The sequence below is a fragment of the Lotus japonicus genome, chromosome 4 (genome assembly GCF_012489685.1).
Source record: "Lotus japonicus ecotype B-129 chromosome 4, LjGifu_v1.2".
NCBI classification, from domain to species: Eukaryota; Viridiplantae; Streptophyta; class Magnoliopsida; order Fabales; family Fabaceae; genus Lotus; species Lotus japonicus.
In genome coordinates this window covers 33,321,142-33,340,631 of record NC_080044.1, presented here as the reverse complement: position 1 = coordinate 33,340,631, position 19,490 = coordinate 33,321,142, and the positions used below count along the sequence as shown (strand labels likewise).

General features: G+C 39.8%; 1 protein-coding gene across 2 annotated transcripts; it reads left to right on the top strand.

Annotated features, from left to right (window-relative positions):
- Window positions 1-14,115: 14,115 nt before the first annotated feature.
- LOC130714940 (uncharacterized) lies at window positions 14,116-17,680 on the top strand. 2 transcript variants are annotated; one of them, XM_057564923.1, is made up of 5 exons: window positions 14,116-14,301; window positions 14,413-14,689; window positions 14,779-14,867; window positions 15,410-15,523; window positions 17,181-17,680. In XM_057564923.1, the coding sequence occupies exons 2-5, from the start codon at window positions 14,506-14,508 to the stop codon at window positions 17,400-17,402; spliced, it is 609 nt and encodes a 202-aa protein (XP_057420906.1). In that variant the 5' UTR covers window positions 14,116-14,301; window positions 14,413-14,505; the 3' UTR covers window positions 17,403-17,680. The 2 variants fall into 2 exon arrangements, with proteins under 2 accessions (XP_057420906.1, XP_057420905.1); XM_057564922.1 differs by having other exon boundaries at window positions 14,116-14,305.
- The last annotated feature ends 1,810 nt before the right edge of the window (window positions 17,681-19,490 follow it).

The window sequence follows — 19,490 nt, the reverse complement described above, 5'->3', positions numbered from 1 at the left end:
GATTTTGTATGCTTGTTTTTTATGTATGAGTTGTATGATAACATGATCTTGAGAGATAACATGCCTTGTATGATTCTTGCATGGTTTGTGTTGGAAGTAATGATCTTTCTCTATTCCATGAAAAGCAAGCATGATCTTGTGTTGTGTGTGCAATATATGTGTGGCCGAGAGGCCTATATGATATTTGGCCATGGATTTGTCAAATTTCTCTTCTTGAACACGTGTGATTCAATTGTGATGACCAGATCTAGTATGATACCTTTCTTTGTCTTGAAATCGAATTAGATCTAGTATGCATGATGAACTATGTTAATTTGGGGTAAATGATTTTGAATCATGAGAGCATGTATGGAAAGGGGGGCTGGCCGTGAGGCTCTATGAGGGTTTTGGGTTATTTTTGTCGTGCCTATCTTTCCCTTGATACATGAGCATGTGAAATGAGGTTGGGTTGAGAGATCCTTGTTTTTGGAAGCATGATACATCTCTTTTAATCAATATAAGTTCAGATCTTGTGATATATGTTGAGTATGTGATGATGGCCGAACCATCTAAGTGTGTATAACATGATATTCTTTGTTTTTCCCTCAAGCCACGATAGTTGTTGTGGGTAAATAATGCCTTGATGGTTGTTTCATGACTTTTTACCTCTACTGTGAACTGAGTATTGTGATGTTAGAGATCTACGTTTTGACTCATGATAATTGTTCAAGGTCTAGAAAGTGCTTAACTTTAGAGCCTAACTAGTGATGTGAAGTGTTTCGCTTGCAAGTAGGGCGATGTGAATCATGGAACGTAGTTCTAAGTGTAAACTATGGACCATGAGAACGATGGGCCGTTAGAGATTAAAACGGTTAACTTGCACGCGAGGGAGAATGTGGTGTCCTTTGTGGCCCATGAGATGGTGGTTAATCCACTGAGACTGGTAGGTGTCGTGACCTATGAGGAGACCGGGGGGTGTCTGTGACCCATGAGGTTGTGAGCTATGCTCACTTGTTCATTTGCGGATGAATGTGATTGGATCCAAGGTGTAAGGCGGTGGTGTGATGTGAGATACGTTTAGACTGACTAAACTTATAGGTTAAAACATCTAACCTTAACGATGAACATTATAATTGTTTAGTCTTATGAGTTTTGTTATTTATTCTTGTGATGTTGCAACCTTGCTTGAGTGTTTGTTTGAGAGTCGGAAGTGACCCTCTAGTGCGCTTAATTGCTGCCAGATGTCCATGACGAAGTCGACGTACAAGACCTGGGAGACTCATCTGCATGAGGTGAATAGGGGCGTGACTGGAGCTACCGACGGGTACCAGGGCCAGAGTTATGACGACGGCGTTGCCAACTTCCGTAGGCTTGACCAGCAGGGGAGGTGGATTGGTTCCCGAGAGGAATGGAGACCCATTGACCTAGAGGGATCTTCGACTACAGAGTCAGACCCTTCAGAGGACACCCCGGGAGAGTGGGATGAGGAGCTAGCTGAGGAGGCACCACCGATGCCAGACCCGGAGATCGACCTTGACGAGCAGATGGCTATGGATCAGAGTGATCACGTTGAGGATACCGAGCAGATGCCAGAGAGCATGGAAGAGGAGAATAGGTCAAGTGCTGAGCCAGAGGAGGAACTTCCAGAGGTGACAAGCGATCCCTGGAACGAGGTTGACTCGTCTGATTACAGGCTTAGGTTCTGGAGCTTTACTGCCAGGGCGAGGCGACAGTTCAAGTATCGTTATGGTAGTATCTACCAGGGACTGAGGGCTTACATGGAGGGAAGGTTCTTGGATGACTAGGGTTGGGTCGTGAGATTGTTTTGTTGCTGGGCTAAAGTGCGAATTTGGTTTGCGACGTATGTTTCATATTTATTTCAGTTGGATATTTAATGGTTATAATTATTTCGAAAGGTTTGCGACATTGAATACTTTCGCGTGTTTTGAAAAGGTAAGTTTCAAGAGTTTTCGTAAAATTTGAACGTTTATCATTAATTGAAGATTAACAATTTAATCGACGAAAATTCTCTACGAACTTTATGATGTTTGGTTACTCGTGACACTCGAGAAATCGGGGCGTTACAGGTGGCGGGTTGAGAAGCCCATAAGCGAACCAGTGAGGGAAAGTGAAGAACTTGGTGAGACCCATTTGAAATGAACCAGTGATTGGTGGGTGAGGACAAGTCGAAACAACCACAGGGCAGGCCAAAGAAGACATAAGCCTTTTTAAGACGAGCAAAGCAGGCCAGAGCTATTGCGGCTCAGTGGCAATTATTACTGGTTAATTTGCAAGGGCCAGAGAAAGTTATGGCGCGAGCAAGGAGGTCATAAAACTTGTGATTCTAATGCCTTTGTGCAATTTCTTTGTTTGGTGTTGCTATGTGTTTAAAGGTTAATGTATTGGATGAGATGAGTCTTATGTTTTGAATTTCAAAGGGATGGTGGTGGGGTTTGGATCTTTTGTCTTGTAAGGGAGTATTGGATCTAATACCATACGTATTTATTGATGTTTGCTCACTTGGAAGGGTTGTGTTCCCAAGTATTTTTTTCCTTCATCAAAATTTCATCTTTTGCTTTCAAAAAATTTAAAATAATATTTTAGGGTATTTTATGAGTCCGAATATTTTAATTTTAATTTTATTTAATGATAATAATAATCATAATTGTAATTGTATATTATATTACTTAATGTTCAATTTATAAACATATTAATATTTGATGATAAATTTAAAAATAACTCAAAAAAAATAAAAAATTACTAATTTTTAGTTTTAAATATGTATGAAAAAATGGTCTTAGGAATTTTATACTCAAGTAATACTAAAATATTACCATAAAAAATGAGTTTATTTATTAATAATATTTTCAAAGTCCATGTTATGCAATTATTGATGATTTTTATGAAGTAGCTTTACTATTTAAAATAAAACATTTATCTTTTTAATAATATAAAATATTATTTCATAATATTAAATTTTGTTACCTTCATTTATTTTTGTTGACTTTAATTTTTAATTTCATACTTAATAATTTAAATGTCAAAGTATACTTAATATATAATATGAAATAACATTTATTAGATTTGAAAAATTTAAAACTTACATAATAATTAATTAATGAAATTAATAATTGTTACTATATTTATATATAATTTTATAATTTTTAATTCAAAATAATATTAATGCGTTGAGGACCTATAATAAAAAACCGTAATTAATATTACATTTCTATATTAATAATATATAATATAATTAAATAAATATAAATTATTTTAAACATGGTCATAACGAACTTCATCATTAATACTTTGATTTCAAAAAAAAAATCATTAATACTTTAAAATCAACTTTACTAATATATAATATAATATAATATAATATAATATAATATAATATAATATAATATAATATAATATAATATAATATAATATAATATAATATAATATAATATAATATAATATAATATAATATAATATAATATAATATAATAAATATTAAATATTTAATGCTTTGAAGTGAATTTTACTAATATGTATTTTATATTTAAATATATTAAATTAATATTACATCATTTGAAATAATCTTAAAATTATTTTAATGATATTTATTATTATTAAATATATTAATATTACATATTACGATCTTAGGTTCTGAAATTACTTCTATGAAATTATTTTTATTATTTTGATGAAAATATGAGAAAAATATTGCACAAATTATTAAATATTAATTATAAAATACAAACATTATATTGATAAAAATACTAATTGGACAAATTAGTCAATTACATCAATCCTTAGCCGTGTCATGTTACGAAAACAAACTAATCAATAATAATCGTCTAAAAAAAATCAATGATAATGAAAACCAAGAGTATACGTATTGAGGTTTTTTCAGTTTTTGCTAAGGTGCTAGGCTCAAGTATTTGTGAATGCACTTCGTTAAATATTTGGTAGATTAAACTTTAGGTTCTATTTTTATTTGTAGGATATTTAATTATATTAGAGAACATCCTAAAAAAGTAATATTTAGTTCTATATTAATATATAAATTTTATTTCATAAATAATTATTTGGCTTGTGTAATAATATATAATTTTAGATCTTTAACCTTTATCACATCTTGTTCGGGTTTGGTAGAGCAAACTACAAACGCATATATAATTAATATTAACCTATATATAATTGATATTAATTATAATTAATATTAATTTTATATTTATATACAATTAATATTAATTGTATATTAATATATAATTATGATATATAATTTATATATTAATATTTCTTGCTATATATATTGCCGCATATTGTCTAGTTTTTTCATCTCATAGACATCGTAGAAACCATGACTCTGATAGATCTAAACTTACCCCCGCCGGCTTGTGATGCTCAGGAGGAGGAAACGCCAGCAAGGAAAAGGACGAGGACAACTTTCACATTGGAGCAGAAGATTCATATGGAGGAGTATGCTGAAATGTTAGGATGGAAAACTCGAAGGTATCAAAAGCAGGCAATCGAACTTTTTTGCTTGGGTATTGAAGTTGATCCAGTTAAGTTCAAGAATTGGGTTAAGAACTGTCGACGTCGTAGAAACCAAATGAATTGATGCTAAATCTGTCTGTTATCATCATTTGATTTTATTTTGTTTCTCAGTTGGTAAAGTCTTATGAGAGGAACTTGTGCACCTATGAATTTTGTTCAATTTCATTCCTCTCACCAGAGTTGTCTTTTTATTAAAAATAATTTTGTTTCTCTGTTGGTCAAGTCTTATGCGAGGAACTTGTGCACCTCTGAATTTTGTTCAATTTCATTCCTCTTATCAGAGTTGTCTTTTTATTAAAAATAATTTGTTCTTCAATTTCATTCCTCTTATACTTTTAATATTATGAATTAATTATATATGTGAAATAGGCTATTAAACGTACATTATCGTATGCGAAAATTGAGTGTTTAAGAATTAACTAGAATCAATTCGAGCGCTTGGCGAAGATCTCCCTTGGCGGCGGTAGGCCGTGTCCGTTCCATTTTCCGATGGCGGCTTTTGGAGGTTGGAGAGCCAAAGGATATTTTTTTTCCTTTCATAGTTTCCATCTCTCCCCTCTCCCTGTCGGAAAGCTTCTCTTTTATTTATCCGACCTTATCTCTGATCTCTTGGATCACATCGCAAAACACATTCTTGTTCCTTTGCGGTGCATCTAGTATGTTCTTTGGGCGTGGTATATTTAGATCAATAGTAATTTGGAGAGATATGATATTTAATTCTTTTTGCATACTAGTAGGGATTTAAATTTAAATTCTATTTTTGGGAAAAATGTATAAAAATTGCAAATAGATTGAGTTAATCTCCATTGTTTTATTGTTAAATGATAGGTAGAAAAATAAAACATATAAATATTTAATAAGGAAATAGCGATGAAAGAATAAGCTTGACCAATTAGATCGATCAACTTGTTTAACCCACTTAATATGGCGAATGGGTTGCCCCATAGGGTTTAATTTTTATTTTTCACTTTTTTAATTTGCTATTTTAATTTTTTTCTCGTTCCTTTTCATTAAGATATCATACCTCTCCAATTTCCATTATTAATTGGACGGAAAAATGACTTAATTCTAATAAATTAAAAATCGCTCATCGGTGTATCAATTCACACAATCGTGTGATACTAAGGACTAAAAATCAATTAAGCGGTAGGTAGTTCTACCAATTAAAAATAAGTTTGTAGTTTAAGTTTAATTGATATGCATCGTCAGTGTAATACTACCCTGAGAATGAATGAGTGTGAAACCGAAATCTGGGAAGAAATTGAAGCTTTTTGTTACCTGTAAGCAGTGTTTGATCAAGTGAATGGATTGAGCTAAGGCAACGGCGTGACTCCTCCAATTGTTGGCGAGGATTCCTTCGACCGTGAGCCCATTAGAGGTTGAGTAGTGTTATGTGGTGGCGGGTTGAGAAGCCCAGAAGCGAACCAGTGAAGGAAAGTGAAGAACTTGGTGAGACCCATTTGTAATGAACAAGTGACTGGTTGATGAAGCGAGAACGTGATGCGAGTCTCCGACGAGTTTGGAATGAAACAAGGAGGAGATAGTGATCCTAAGCGATCTTCCAAGCAAAGAGGACATGTTGTGACTCTCTCGTGAGAGAGAGAGAGAGAGAGAGAGAATGGGCCTGGTGCATTTACATGCTTGTGCTTCATTCATGTCATGTAAGCCCATAAGCCCAAAAGTACCAAACATTGAACTTGAACAGGGTGAACCACTCCTGCCTCGGTCATCTCTCCTCACCTCGGTCACCTCTACCACCACCTTCACCGCCTCCATCTCCAATGTGAATACCTTTGTTTTCGTACTCAGCTGCAGTTGAGGTATGTTTAGGATCTTCAGGAGCCTCCCTGTTTTCCCCATGTTATTTAGATATGTTTGATTGACTCTCGTTGGTGCCATTGTAGCCACATTTCGGGCTTCTTTGTTAGCCACATTGTCTACAGTCTCGGCAAAGCCAATTGAGTTGTTTATATGGGAGCGTTGATCAAGAGGATTTTTTTCTCGCTCATAAGTCAGTTAGTTTTTCTGGTATTTTGGGTTTTTAGGGGCTTATGTGTGGCTGTTAGGGTTTTACATCATGTTCTTTAGTTTGTTGCTTGCGTGTGCATGATTGTTATTCAAATCTTATGAATCTGTGCATTGTTGTAATATTCTTAGAAATTTATTCTCACATGTTGTAAGTGTCGTCTAATAATGGACCTCGCCCAGGGTTGCCCGCCTTTTGAGGTCACACAGGCTCAGAGTTGGGCCTCTCCCGCGAGGCCCAACTGCCTTGTAGGGGTAGTTAAACTCCCAAGGCCCAGCCCCTAGCCTATAAATAGGGAGCTGTTACCACATGTAAAGGGCTCTTGGCTCATTTGATCAATAACAAACTCTAAATTAAGTTATTCTCTCTCTCTCTAAGAGGTTACACTCTCTCTCTAGGAAGTTACACATTTCTCTCTCTAGATTCTCTCTCTTGTTGCAATCCCTTCACTCTAGGTACTATACCTTATCTCTATGTTCTTGGCTGGAACATTTGGCGCCGTCTGTGGGGAACGGTGAATTTTGATTCCCAGACTACATGGATTGCTTTTAAGATCAAGAGAAGTTCGGAATTCTGTTGAATTCCTTGGTTTTTAGTCTTTTTCGGATTGATTTTCTGATTTACGATTGATTTTCGATGGAAACTCGTCGTCATCGACACAGTGAAACGCAGGAGCAGAGGCGCGGTTCACCACCGCGTTGTGTGAGGGGAGACTACGTCGTGAGGAGGTTCATCGTGAGAAACTGACTCTTCATTCACCTCCACCACCTTCTCCTCCTCCTTCTCCAATGCCTCGGCTTCTTACTCAGCCATCCTCACCTTCGCAGCGAGGAACTCCGGAGAACTCTCAAGTCCTTTCAGAAAACAGATCCCCGCTGTTGGTAAATCCGCAAGTGTACCAATCCACCCGATTTTAATTATCGAACTACATGGATTGTGAGTGAATAAATTCAGTTCAAGTCTTGAGTTCAAAGGTTTGTTTTATTGAAATGGAGATATGTCGAAGTAGTAATAAGGAAAAAGGAAAGTTAAAAGACAATTCAGAAATTAACATGCTTTGGGTTCTTGTTCAACTAGTCAATTCAAGCACATCATTCTAAGCACGTGAACTCATGAATCTCTCATTGATGTTATAGCCTAAGCAACTACCTATCGATGCCTCGCATAGATAATCCTTTCAAACCAAAAGATAAGCCCAATTCCTTGTGTACTTAAACATTTGTTTGAAGCATAAAGATTATAAAGTTCAGGCCAACAAACCTCAACCCTTCCTCTATTCCTAGTAGCCAAGATAGAAGGGGTAATCCCAAATCGGTTCTCTAATCTATAACAAACTTCCGTTCTGATCATAGAAAAGCATAAAGCAAGCATGCATACAAGCTTAGATTGATATTTTAGAAAATGAGATTCAAGGAAAAAAGAAGATCATGTGGGACAGAACTTAAGATTATAACTCAAATATGAAAAGTCTTACATGAAAACCAAAGCATAAGAAGAGAGATTAGCAATGCTTGGCTAAGAACCTAAACTACAAGCTTGAAAGCCTTCTCTCACTATCCTAGATGTTCCTCTCTTTCTAAACTTATGTAAAAATGGAATGAATATCAAAGATTACAACTAAACACTTATTTATATATTTTTCTGACGTTCCAGGGCGCTTGAGCGCTAGGCATTGACGCTCAAGCGTCATTGCTCCAGAAAGCAATTTTCAGCATCAGAGTACTGGGCGCTCGAGCGCTAGTGCTGGGCGCTCAAGCGCCAGACTTCAATTTTTCAGCTTTCTTGCATCTGTGTGCTGGGCGCTCAAGCGCTGGTGCTGAGCGCCCAGGCACCAGTTGCTCGCCCCAAAACCTTCAGAATTCCAACTTAACTCCACTTCAATGCAAATTTCAAACCTCCAAACCTCTTGGCCTTTCTTCTTCTTCAGTTTCACCTGATTATTCTCATCAAAGCTCAAGGAAAATATCAAGAAACTTAAAGGTCAGTTTTGCATAAAGGCTCCAAAACAAGTGGAAATTACCTAAGACTCCTAAACTCTAATAAAATGCAACTAAAGCCTTTATAAAACTACAAAATTACTAAACTAATGCAAATGCCCAAATACAAGTAAAAATGCATGAGAATGCATGAAACACTACATGAGACTCAACAAAAAGACTCAAAACCTACAAAGAAATGACCCTAAAAACATCATATAAATCCCGGTCATCACCCGCTGCCTCAGAGGCCAATTACTCACAGAGTTTGGCGGCGTTTGATACGCAACGTTGACAACATTCGACAATGGAATGACTATTTACAAGAGCAGCTTGACTACTTCCGCCATGAGCAACAGGATGAAGGAGTGCGAGAGGCGGAAGCCATAGCAGAATTCGAGCCTTTCTCAGCGGCGGCGAGGGAGATCGTAATTCCGGACAACACGAAGAATCGCGTCCTGGAATCTTACAACGGAAAGACGGGTGCGAAGGATCACCTTCTGTATTTCAACACGAAGATGGTGATAAGCGCGGCTTCAGATGCGGTGAAGTGCAGAATGTTTCCATCGACATTCAAAGGCACAGCGATGGCGTGGTTCATGACTCTGCCTCGTGGATCTATCACAAACTTCCATGATTTCTCCTCGAAGTTTCTTGTTTAGTTTGCGCAACCAAGCTCAAGCAAATAACGATCGCTGACCTGTACAACGTTCTCTAGTTGGAAGGAGAGACTCTGAAGCAGTATGTGGCGAGGTACAACGCAGCGTCTGTCAAGATCGGGGAATTGGAACCGCACGCTAGTGCGAGAGCTTTCAAGAATGGACTATTGCCTGGAATGTTGAACAACAAGAAAAGTAGGAAGCCAGCTCATTCAACGACAGAGATTCGCGCGCCGGCAAACACCTATATTTTGGACGAGGAGGATGACGTGTTCAAAAGAAAGCGCGCGAAGAAGGAGCAAGATGGCGGACAAGTGGAACAATTGAAAAAGGATGGGCAAGGTCAGGAGAAAGGTGAAAGCAGTAGGCGAAGGGAGAAGAAAGTTAAGTCGTCGGAGAAATCCGCTAAGGAGAGGCTTTATCCGAAGAAAGAGAGTGTTGAGCGGCGTCTCCCTTGGTTGCAGCAAGGATCACGTCGGCGAGAGGAAGCAAATAAGAACCTGAGTGCACATATGACAGACTTGCTTCGCGAGGTGAAAGCAACGCATGCAGTTGCGAAAGTCGAGGAAGAGGCGCGCCCGCCACGAGTGGCGGTAGACAAGACTAAATGGTGCGAGTACCACCGCTCGGCGGGCCATGACACTGAAGACTGTTTCACCCTAAAGAAATAAATTGAAAGGCTGATCAAGGCGGGACGCTCACAGCAGTATGATCGAGGCGATCATCAGCAGGGTGACTGTCAGCAAGGGGACCGCGAACGAGAGGCGCGCCGACAGGACAACCGCCGCCCAACCTCGGCGAGAGATCGGAAAGAGACATTGGCGACCGGAAGGAAGGGAGCTGAGGAAACCTTTAACAAGGATCTGAAGCCGCTAGTTGGAACCATCAATACAATCGTCGGAGGCTTCAGTGGTAGGGGTGACTCTCAGGAGGCGAGGCAAAAGCACGTCAAAGCGATAAGTTCGGTACAAGAGATTTTGTTTGGTTTTAAGCATCCAGATATAGTAGTGTCGTCGGCTGATTTTGAAGGGATCAAGACCCACAAGGATGATCCCATAGTGGTCATGGTAAGGATCAATAGTTTCAACGTAAGGCGAGTACTCCTGGATCAGGGCAATTCAGAGGATATAATTTACGGCGACGCATTCGACAAACTGGGGCTGAAAGATCAGGCCCTGACGTTGTACACAGGAACTTGGGTGGGATTCTCGGGGGAACAAGTTTGGGTGCCCAGCTACCTGGATCTGGACACATTTTTTGGTATTGATGAGAACGCAAAGGTTTTGCGAGTAAGGTACTTGTTTTTGCAGGTGGTAGCGTCGTACAACGTCAGCATCGGTCGCAACACATTGAATCACCTCTGTGCAGTGATTTCAACGGCTCACCTGGCGCCGAAGTACCCGCTAAACAGCAGCAAGGTAGGAAAGATATTAGTTGATCAGCGGAGGGCAAGAGAATGCTACAACAACTGAATCAGTAGGGCGAGACAAGCAAGGACTTGGCTTCAGCAGGGCGATCTTGGAACAAAAATTATAACTAAAAATAAAGATGTACTTTTTTTTCTCTACCACGGGAGTTTTTTAATGAGGCATCCCTCAAAAAAATATAAAACATACTTTATACAATCAAATACAAGAAGGATATTCTCAGCAATACTCATACAAAATAACTGAATTGTAGTGGTTGCACGGTGGGAAAACTTCCCTAAAGGTGACGATCTCAACACGACCTTGATGTCTGGGGATCGCTCCGGAAAGTCCGGCGCAATCGCTGCTATCCGTTGGCGAAGTGTGGGATAAGCTTCTTATCCAAAAAGCCTCCCCGAATAAGGGTGAGCATACTTAACTAGGCCAAGCCTTGGGAAACCCAAATGACCATTGGGACCCGAGCCACTGTAAGTCCTCGCTGAGTAGAGTTGGCGAGGCCATACCTGCTCTTACGGGAAAAGCGTGTGAATCAAGCCTTGGTTCAATAAACCGAGCAAAAAGTCATAGTTAAACCCTACACACTTTCAATGTCGTTAAACATAATTTCAATTTAAGTTGAAAACATACAAAGTGGCGAAAGACGAAACATTAAACAGATAAAGTCAAAATAACAACCATTTTCATTAATAGCCAGCCCATAAGGGCGGTCGAAATTACAGACAACAGGTACGCATAATTGCAATCATTCCTCAAAAGTTTTATTAACATTTTCCTCTTCTTCATCTTCAACAGCCAGGAAACGCTTCTCATTAAAGGCAGGTGGATCATTTGGACCGACCAAGCCAGCGGGAGTAACTTTCTTGAAAGCTCCCATTGAGCGAAGATCCAGCTGGTCATAGAGGTGTAGGACTTGGGCCTTGGTGAGAAAGAATCCACGTCCACGCTCTTCAGTGGCGGCAGTGGCAACTTCATCCTTCAACCTTTTCTCAAGCGCCTCGGCATGGAGGATGCTTAGGCTTTCAGATCCGCGACAGCCTGGTATTTAGCCTCAACCTGAGCCCTCATTGCCGTGAGGGCCTCGTCCTTTGACGCTAAGTCACTACGTAGGGACACCAGTTCTTTATCCTTGGCGGCAAGAGACTCCTCCCTGACGGCGATCACTTTGACACTAGCGTCCAACTCTTGCTAGATCTCCTCGATCTCCTCCTCCAATTCTTCGATCCTCCCTTTGCTGGTGGACGAATCGATTTCTAGTTCGTGCACTTCATTTCCCATCTTGTTCAACCTAGTTTCTTGAGCTGCCACCTAGGTCACCAGCCTGTCACGCTCTTCACCTGGGCCTCCCCGTCTGCGTCTGAAACCGCGGTGCGTCTCTTCTTGCCCCCGTCAACGTTGAACTCAAGGGGAAATTGGACAACCTTGGCAGCAAGGGTGCTCATCAGTTCGGCTTTGGTGAACCTCATTTTTTCTAAAAAAAGAAAGCAAAACGTTAGGGAAATTAAAGGAAAAGTGGCAGAATATACGTCGAACGACATAAGGGGGAAGTAGGAAAGGATTCGTGGCGAGAAGAGATCGTGACCTAAAAACTGGGGAAGGGTGTTTTCGCGAGCAACCTTTAGCAGTTGGGAGCATTCGAGGATGGGGAGTTTGGCGAAGAAGCTGAGGATGATTTTATCTTCGTCGTTCAGCGATGCCTTCGACGTTTTGGGAACATCATGGGGGGCCTCGGTCCAGTAAAAGGGAAAAAGGGCGGTCCCGTTTTGCAAGGTGAAGACCTCGAGATACGAGGGACGGACAACTACTTGGAAGTACTGGCGGGCAAAGCCGTCTTTGGCGTTACTCTTATAAGGGTGAAGACGCTGGCGCCCGGCTCGGGATTTCAGAGAAACCCAACCGTGGGACCGCAGAGACTTGGGTTCTATAGCGTAGAAGTAGAAGAAGTGGGTGATTGAGGGCTCAAGGCCAACCGCGTCGCAGAGCATCTCAAAACAACTCGCAAAGGCCCAGGCGTTCGGATGAAGTTGACACGGGGCGACGTTGACCTCCTTCTTTACTTGGCAGAGGAACATCGAGAAAAAGAATTTTATTCAGAGATCGAGGAGCAGGTATTCATAGACATAAAATAAGTGAGACCTCTACTTCTTCGCGGCGTTTTCGATCGCACGGTTTTGCCACAGACGGTCTTTGCTTTTACAACCGCTAGGGCAGAGGATATACTCAAGGGGCTTCTCGAAGCATAGCCCACCGACTCGACGAGCGACGTCGGGGACGAATTCGTTAGTAGTGTGTTCAGAAGGCTGGCGGATGGCCTCCTGAGTGGGGCTCTCGGAAACATACTAGGAAAGGGTTGCGAATACTTTGAACAAGAAGGCCTTAGCCGCCTCCTCGTCAAGGGGGATTCCTTCGGGGGAGGGGGGTCAACTGGAGCCGCTGGTGCCGGGGTGGCGCTTCGGGAGGAATTGCTAGCGCGAAGCCTGGGAGACATTTTCGGAAAAAGGAATGAAAGAAGAAGTGCAAATGGGGAATTTGAGTAGGGGAACTCACTGGAGGACAAACGCGAGCAGGGAAAATCCAAGGGGATGAAAAGTAGTGGTGCCGGGGCGGCGGTTTTCTGAGAAGTTTTTGGGAGCAAAATAAGGATGCAAAGAGTGGGGATTTTGAAAGTGGCAGATGGTAAAGGTACGAGGTTTTTTATAGGAAGGGAGTGGTTGTTGAGAGAAGGCGCGTGTGAGTCTCCTGGGGTTGGTTGGTTGGAATCGTGGGAAAGTAGTGGGGATCGTGCCCCATGATGACGAAAAGAAATCATTACCTTGAGGGAGACGCAGATTTTCGGGAAGAGCAAACAACGCATTAAATGGTAAGCTACAACGATTGATTGGCTTAAATCTAGAGGGACATGCTTTATCATGATTTGAGGGGACGTTTTGAGAACAGCGGTTGAGATTCTGAAGATTCGCTGACCTTTGCAATTCAACCAAAATGTGACGCGTGACCCCCACGTGCCAGGGCACCAAACTAACGGGCGCTCGCCAACGTTACAAGGCGAGCGGGCTTGTCTTCGTCGCCACAAGTGCACCTGTGGACTTGAGGACTTGTAGAGAACTTGCAAAGAGAAAATTTGTATTCACCTCACGCCATGTTGGCGACCTACTATATTCCCCATTAGTCTTAACTTAGGCTAGCTTCTACTAATGTTTGTACCTTTATTCTTAAAGACACACTTATCTCTCATGCTTCAAGCTCGGTGTCTTGTGGACTGGGCGAGCCCCCCAGAGGGCCTTAGGCTACTTGAACAAAATTTAAGGATATATATGCCGATAGAACTGTCAATTCGGCCTTAGGCTCTTGGCCCTAACCCACACAACCCTATTTTTAAATGTGGCCACCAATAATTTGGGCTGAACTAGCCATAGGGCCAGCCCCTTTGCTTTTTTTTTTTTTTTTTTCCATTTTTAACATTTAGTTGACAGAATTTTTCTTAAGAAAAATATAAACCCCAAATTTTCAATTCTGTAACCTAATTTCCTAGTTCCTACGTTTTTCACCTCTACGATTGCCCATCGCAGCTCGTCCATCTCCGCCGCCGGCGTCGGCGTTTTCCACCGCCACTCCGTCATCAGTTCAACGCCGAAGAGTGGATTCGAAGCCTCAAAACGGTGCTGAGTTGGAGCCAAGGGTACTCTCTTTGTGTAGGTGTGTTATTTTTTAAAGTTCAATCTATCCCTCAGGTAGTAGAGTTTGGCCCTTCTCACTTGCTTCTTGTCAATGACGTTTATCTCCTTTATGTTTGGTGAATACAGTGGAAAGGTATTGCAGTTGAAATTCACAATATCAATTCCAAGGTTCACGATTTTGACAGTGATCACTCGGAGGCATTACAGCGGCAGAGAGAAATGGACGGTTTGAGGGTTTTGCAAGGTGACGCGATAAGAGTTTTCAATGAAGGGATTGGTTTGGTTCTGAGTCGGTGGTCGGCGCTTCAAACAGCCGTTGAGAACGAATGGGGTGGCCGTGATTCCAAGCTCAAAGCTCATCAACTCGCCGATGACGTGCTTTCTTGGTTCACGAAATCCAAAGGTATGTAACATTGTGCCTCAATTCTGTTTTTTATTTTTTTACATTTATACTTTACTTGATTATGATTTCTATTCGTTGTTGATGCGCAGAGCCGCGTTATATCGATGACCTCGAAGCCATACTTGATGAAGGCATGCTTTCACTAAACGTAGAGGTTGAGGATGGAAGCGTCGAAGAGGTCTGTATTATTTTTATCATGCAACTGTATGGTTAAAGATTTAGAATCCAATTAACATCTTTATTTATGCTCTATATACCAGTTTATGAGAACTTAATGTATCTCATATAATCAGTGGTTGCACTATGCAAAATAAGCAACTTCAATAGCCTTTTTATCATGACTTGAACCTGATGTCAGATGCATCCCATAATAGTTTATTCAGCATATGTGTATTATTTAATTTTGTACCTCTTTCCTGCTAAAACCGTAGTTTATACTGGTTAAATTAACAAATTGCAAGAAACAAGTTTATTGAACCGGTCATGAAGTTTGTTTTTGTATGATTCAATTTGGTTTAGTTCACATGCCAGTTCAGCTCCACCGACCTCCCTTTTTTGCTAATCCCTATTCCTATCCGTGCTACATTGTTAAACTTATGTCCTAGGTGGATTATATTAATTTTTAAGGGAATTAGTCAAAAAAATAATGAGCTTCATATAATTCACTGCTAGTGTTGTCACTTATTCTTGTTTTTCATGTCCATGTTCTTGATTATGCAGGTAGCTGAAAATCTGATGGTTATGCATGAAGAATGCTTAGAAGGTAATTTTAGGTCTATTGAGATTCTCAAGGAAGCCAATCTTAAACAAGCTGCTCATCCTCGTGTAGCACAGGTAAATTATAGCACAATGCATTCAGGATGGAACTTCACTGTTTTACAATTAGATTTGTAATATCAAAACTTTTCGGTTATGTATGATTAAGTTAGGTTATCCAATATTCCAATTTCTAAAAGTCAGAGTATTTTTGGAGGCAAGAACAATAATTTGTCATTTGATTTGATGCATGATTTTGGCGTGTCCTATTCTATAACCATGTTCAGCAAGATCATATGGAGGAGTGTGGTGTTTATAATATTTTAGTTATATGAGGTTAGATTGAAACTTGAAAAGGAGTGCAGCCTTTACACCTCCCCTGTTCTTGTGTTTACAACACATGTTTAATGTGTAAATGCGTTTCTTCGTCTCTTTTCTACTTACAAACTTCTTGCCATTTTTAAAAAAAGGTTTAATTGGACTTCATCCCCTAGCCTAAGCTCCATAGTTCACGCAGATGGACTCCTCTGTCACACCTTACCAGATTTTCCTCCCATATTCCTCGTCACCTTAATTACCTCCTATTTGTCTAACTGTCTTGTATACTCCTATATCTGTGGCATCTTTCACTCCCTCCCCTTTCAGACAGACATCTTTAGCACCTCTAACATACAGTCACACACTTCCCAAATTTAGGTCCGGTTATGCCTAAGCTAAATGGCTACCTTGGCCGATACATGATCCATTTGTTAGATGTTGGCATTGACATGAGGAATCTGGTTAAAGTTAAGATATTTTTTACATGACTTCTTGCACATCATAAAGGTGTTTGGTCAACTTTGGAGAGTGCTTGATACAGGGACTGAATGCTTTACATTGGATTATTACGTATTGAGGATTTAATTGTGTAAGTAGGGTTTTCAATTTGGAGTCACTTAATTGTTATTTTCGTATTTAGGTAGTTCATTCTAATTTTAGGTTATTTCATTTCAGCTTAGAATTGGATTACTTATTAGGTTTGGATTTATCGGGTATTTAAGTAGGCCTTTAGTGCATAGGTTTATAGGCTTTTGATGATTCATAGATTTACAGATTTAAGTTTTCCATTCAGGGATTTAGTTTTGTAATTTGGGTTTTCGATTTAGAATCATTTTATTGTTATTATCACATTTAGGATTCATTCTAATTTTAGAGCATCTCATTTCAGCTTAGAATGGGATTAGTTAGTTTATTTTATTTTATTAGCGGAATGGGGTTAAATAGTATTTTATTTGGACTTGTTGGGTCTTTAAATAGGCCTAGTGCATAGGTAGAGGCTGTGATGATTAATAGATTGTACATATTTGAGTCTTCCATTCGAGGATTGCCCGTGTTTAAGTTGGAATAGGGCTCCACGCTTAAGGAGTACTCTAGATTTATTATGGGAGTATCCTGCCAAGAGAAGCACTCTTGATATACTTGTCCTGTATCAGAATCCCAAACAGGCTTCATTCCTACAATTCAGCTAACCTTATTGCTTTCCATACCAGTTAACAGACCTGCTTTTTATTCGAACAACATTTCCCTCTAACATGGGACTAAATGATGTAATTTTCATTTTTTTTGTTAACTGAACACGTTTGTTTACTGTTTCAACTTCTCTCCTTGTTCACAAATTTACTAGGTAACAATTGGATGATAATTCGCTTCCCTTTTGATTTGAAAGGAATAACAATGTTGCATTTATTTGTGCTAGATTGTCAATGATGATGAAGATGAAGATGAAGACGATGATAATGATGAAAACATCATTGGGGCTAGTAACTCTTCAAACATGGATGTGGACATTCCAAAATCTGAATCAGACATGAATTCAGTAAACAGGCCAGTTAATGGGACTCTTCCAAAGGTTGCAGCTGAAGCTGATGATGAATGGACTGTTGTTTCAAACAGGAGAAATAAGGGTAGAAAAAATTAGATGAATAAACAATTAAAATTTTCTTTTTTAAGTATATGTAGTCTTTCTATGTTTTCTTGTGCCTTTTCAGTTATTGCAAACCTTCCTAGGGTGTGTAACTATGTATCTGAAAATTTTGTTTCTTATTTAAAGGAATCCATCTTGTGAGGTCTTTAGAGATGAAGTGGATGAACACGTATTTGGGGACACTCTACAAAACTTGTTTTTTTCTTTTATCTATTAGACATTGTATGTTTTTTTCTCAGATATTATTTGTCCGACTCTGCCTACTTTTGTTAGCTTGACCATCACTCTCCATCTCTTGCTATTTCATCTATTGCCAGTCCTAAGGAAGTACATGAAAATTAACCCTATTCAAGATGGCACCTCTTGCAATGATTGATAAGATGATGAATTTAGAATCTAGCTATACATGGGTTTTCCGCATTGTCCTAGAAAATCTCTGTTCAAGCAATGACTCAGGCTCCCTCTAATGTTGTTTTGACTTTAATCAACCGGTAACTCATTGATATGACCAAATAGCTTATTGAACTGACTGGGTCGATGACTAGTTTGAATTTAATAAGAGAAATTAAAAATAACGAAAAATAAAAATAGTTGAAGGTGGGAGATTATTTTTTTATTTCTAATGAAAAACTATGTACATGTTTCGACACAAGATAGAAAATTGTCGTGAAGGTAAAACTGCGTCGTAGCGTCGACCCTTTTCTCCATTATCGAAAGCAATGTTTGCGATTACATCCTGGAAGAGTCCTTAGATCTGGTCTTAACCGTTGGCCTCTCGGAGACCAGTTTCCATGGACATCGTCAACTTGAGGGACTCCTCTGAATTTTGACAGCAGTTTGGATGGTGAATTTTCGTCAACCGTTGTGTGAGGGCGTAAATTTTCAATAATTTTTAGAAATTTACTAATCTACTAATCTAATCTAATTAAACATAACCCAACCCAGATTAACTGCTCAGACGACAACAATTACCCAACAATTAAAAAATGATCAAATAATCATAATCCTCATCTCTATCATCTCCAACTTCATCCCCCTTGCCTCACAAATCAGAAAACCCAAACCCAGTTTCTATTTTCTAACCCCCCTCCTCTTCATCTCCTCAAATCCCTCTCACTTTCAAAATCGCATCCCAACTCCTCTTTCTTATAAGCTAGAAACTCAGAAACCCAAATCCAGCCCCTAATGCAGCCGCAACCCCGTTTCCACAAAAACGAAACCCAGAAAATTAAAGGAAAAAAAACGAAAATGAAACCCAATAGAGAGATTGAGAGAGAAAGGGATCTGATAGAACCCTAATTTGAACAAAATTGTTGATTTCTCACAATCAATAACATAGAGATAGTATTCAAAATTGTTTGATTTCTCACAATCAATAACATAGAGATAGTACTTAAAATTGTTTGATTTCTCACAATCAATAACATAGAGATAGTATTATTACAAAAAAAATGTAGGATATGAATACCAGGAAGCACTGATTTACAAAAAGGGAAAAACTTTGAGGTTGAAATAAAAAGCCCGTGAAAATCAGATGAATTCACCAAACTATCACAGTTGATACATCTCCGATTCGGCGGAAGCTTCATGAGACCCTTGATGATTTTTTCATTCTTCTCTTCTTCCTTCTTGCTTCCCATTTCCGTCCCCAATTCACAAAGCTGCGAAGAAAAGCGGAGAAGGAAAAAAAGGAAAAATGATAAGCGATTTCCTTTTCCTCTATTCCACCCGCGAGCACCACTACCTCCATGTCTCCTTCACAAAGCAACAACAAAGCCACCACGAAACCCTAGCCGCCGCCATCTTCAATCCCCGATCTCCAGCGACCGTCCGCAGTAAAACCCCTTAAGAAATTTTCCGTTCCACCGCCCTCCGCCGACGAGCCTCCAACCTGCAACTGACCATATCTCCCTTCTCCGGCATCCGTTGGCCACGAAACCACCACCATCATGCTCTACACGAAGAGAGGAACAAGACCCTCTACTCCTTTTCTTCTCCGGCGACAGCGCCGCCATCTTCTCTAGCCAGCCTTGCAGGAAAAATTTGGGTTGGATTCAAGCTTTCTCGGTTGGGTTTGTTGTT

What these genes read in the sequence shown, in the direction of transcription:
- LOC130714940 (XM_057564923.1), top strand. Translation starts at nt 14,506, where the DNA reads ATGGACGGTTTGAGGGTTTTGCAAGGTGACGCGATAAGAGTTTTCAAT. An exon ending in AGGATGGAAGCGTCGAAGAG is followed by an intron (nt 14,868 to 15,409) that starts GTCTGTATTATT and finishes TTGATTATGCAG; the next exon opens with GTAGCTGAAAATCTGATGGT. An exon ending in CTCATCCTCGTGTAGCACAG is followed by an intron (nt 15,524 to 17,180) that starts GTAAATTATAGC and finishes TATTTGTGCTAG; the next exon opens with ATTGTCAATGATGATGAAGA.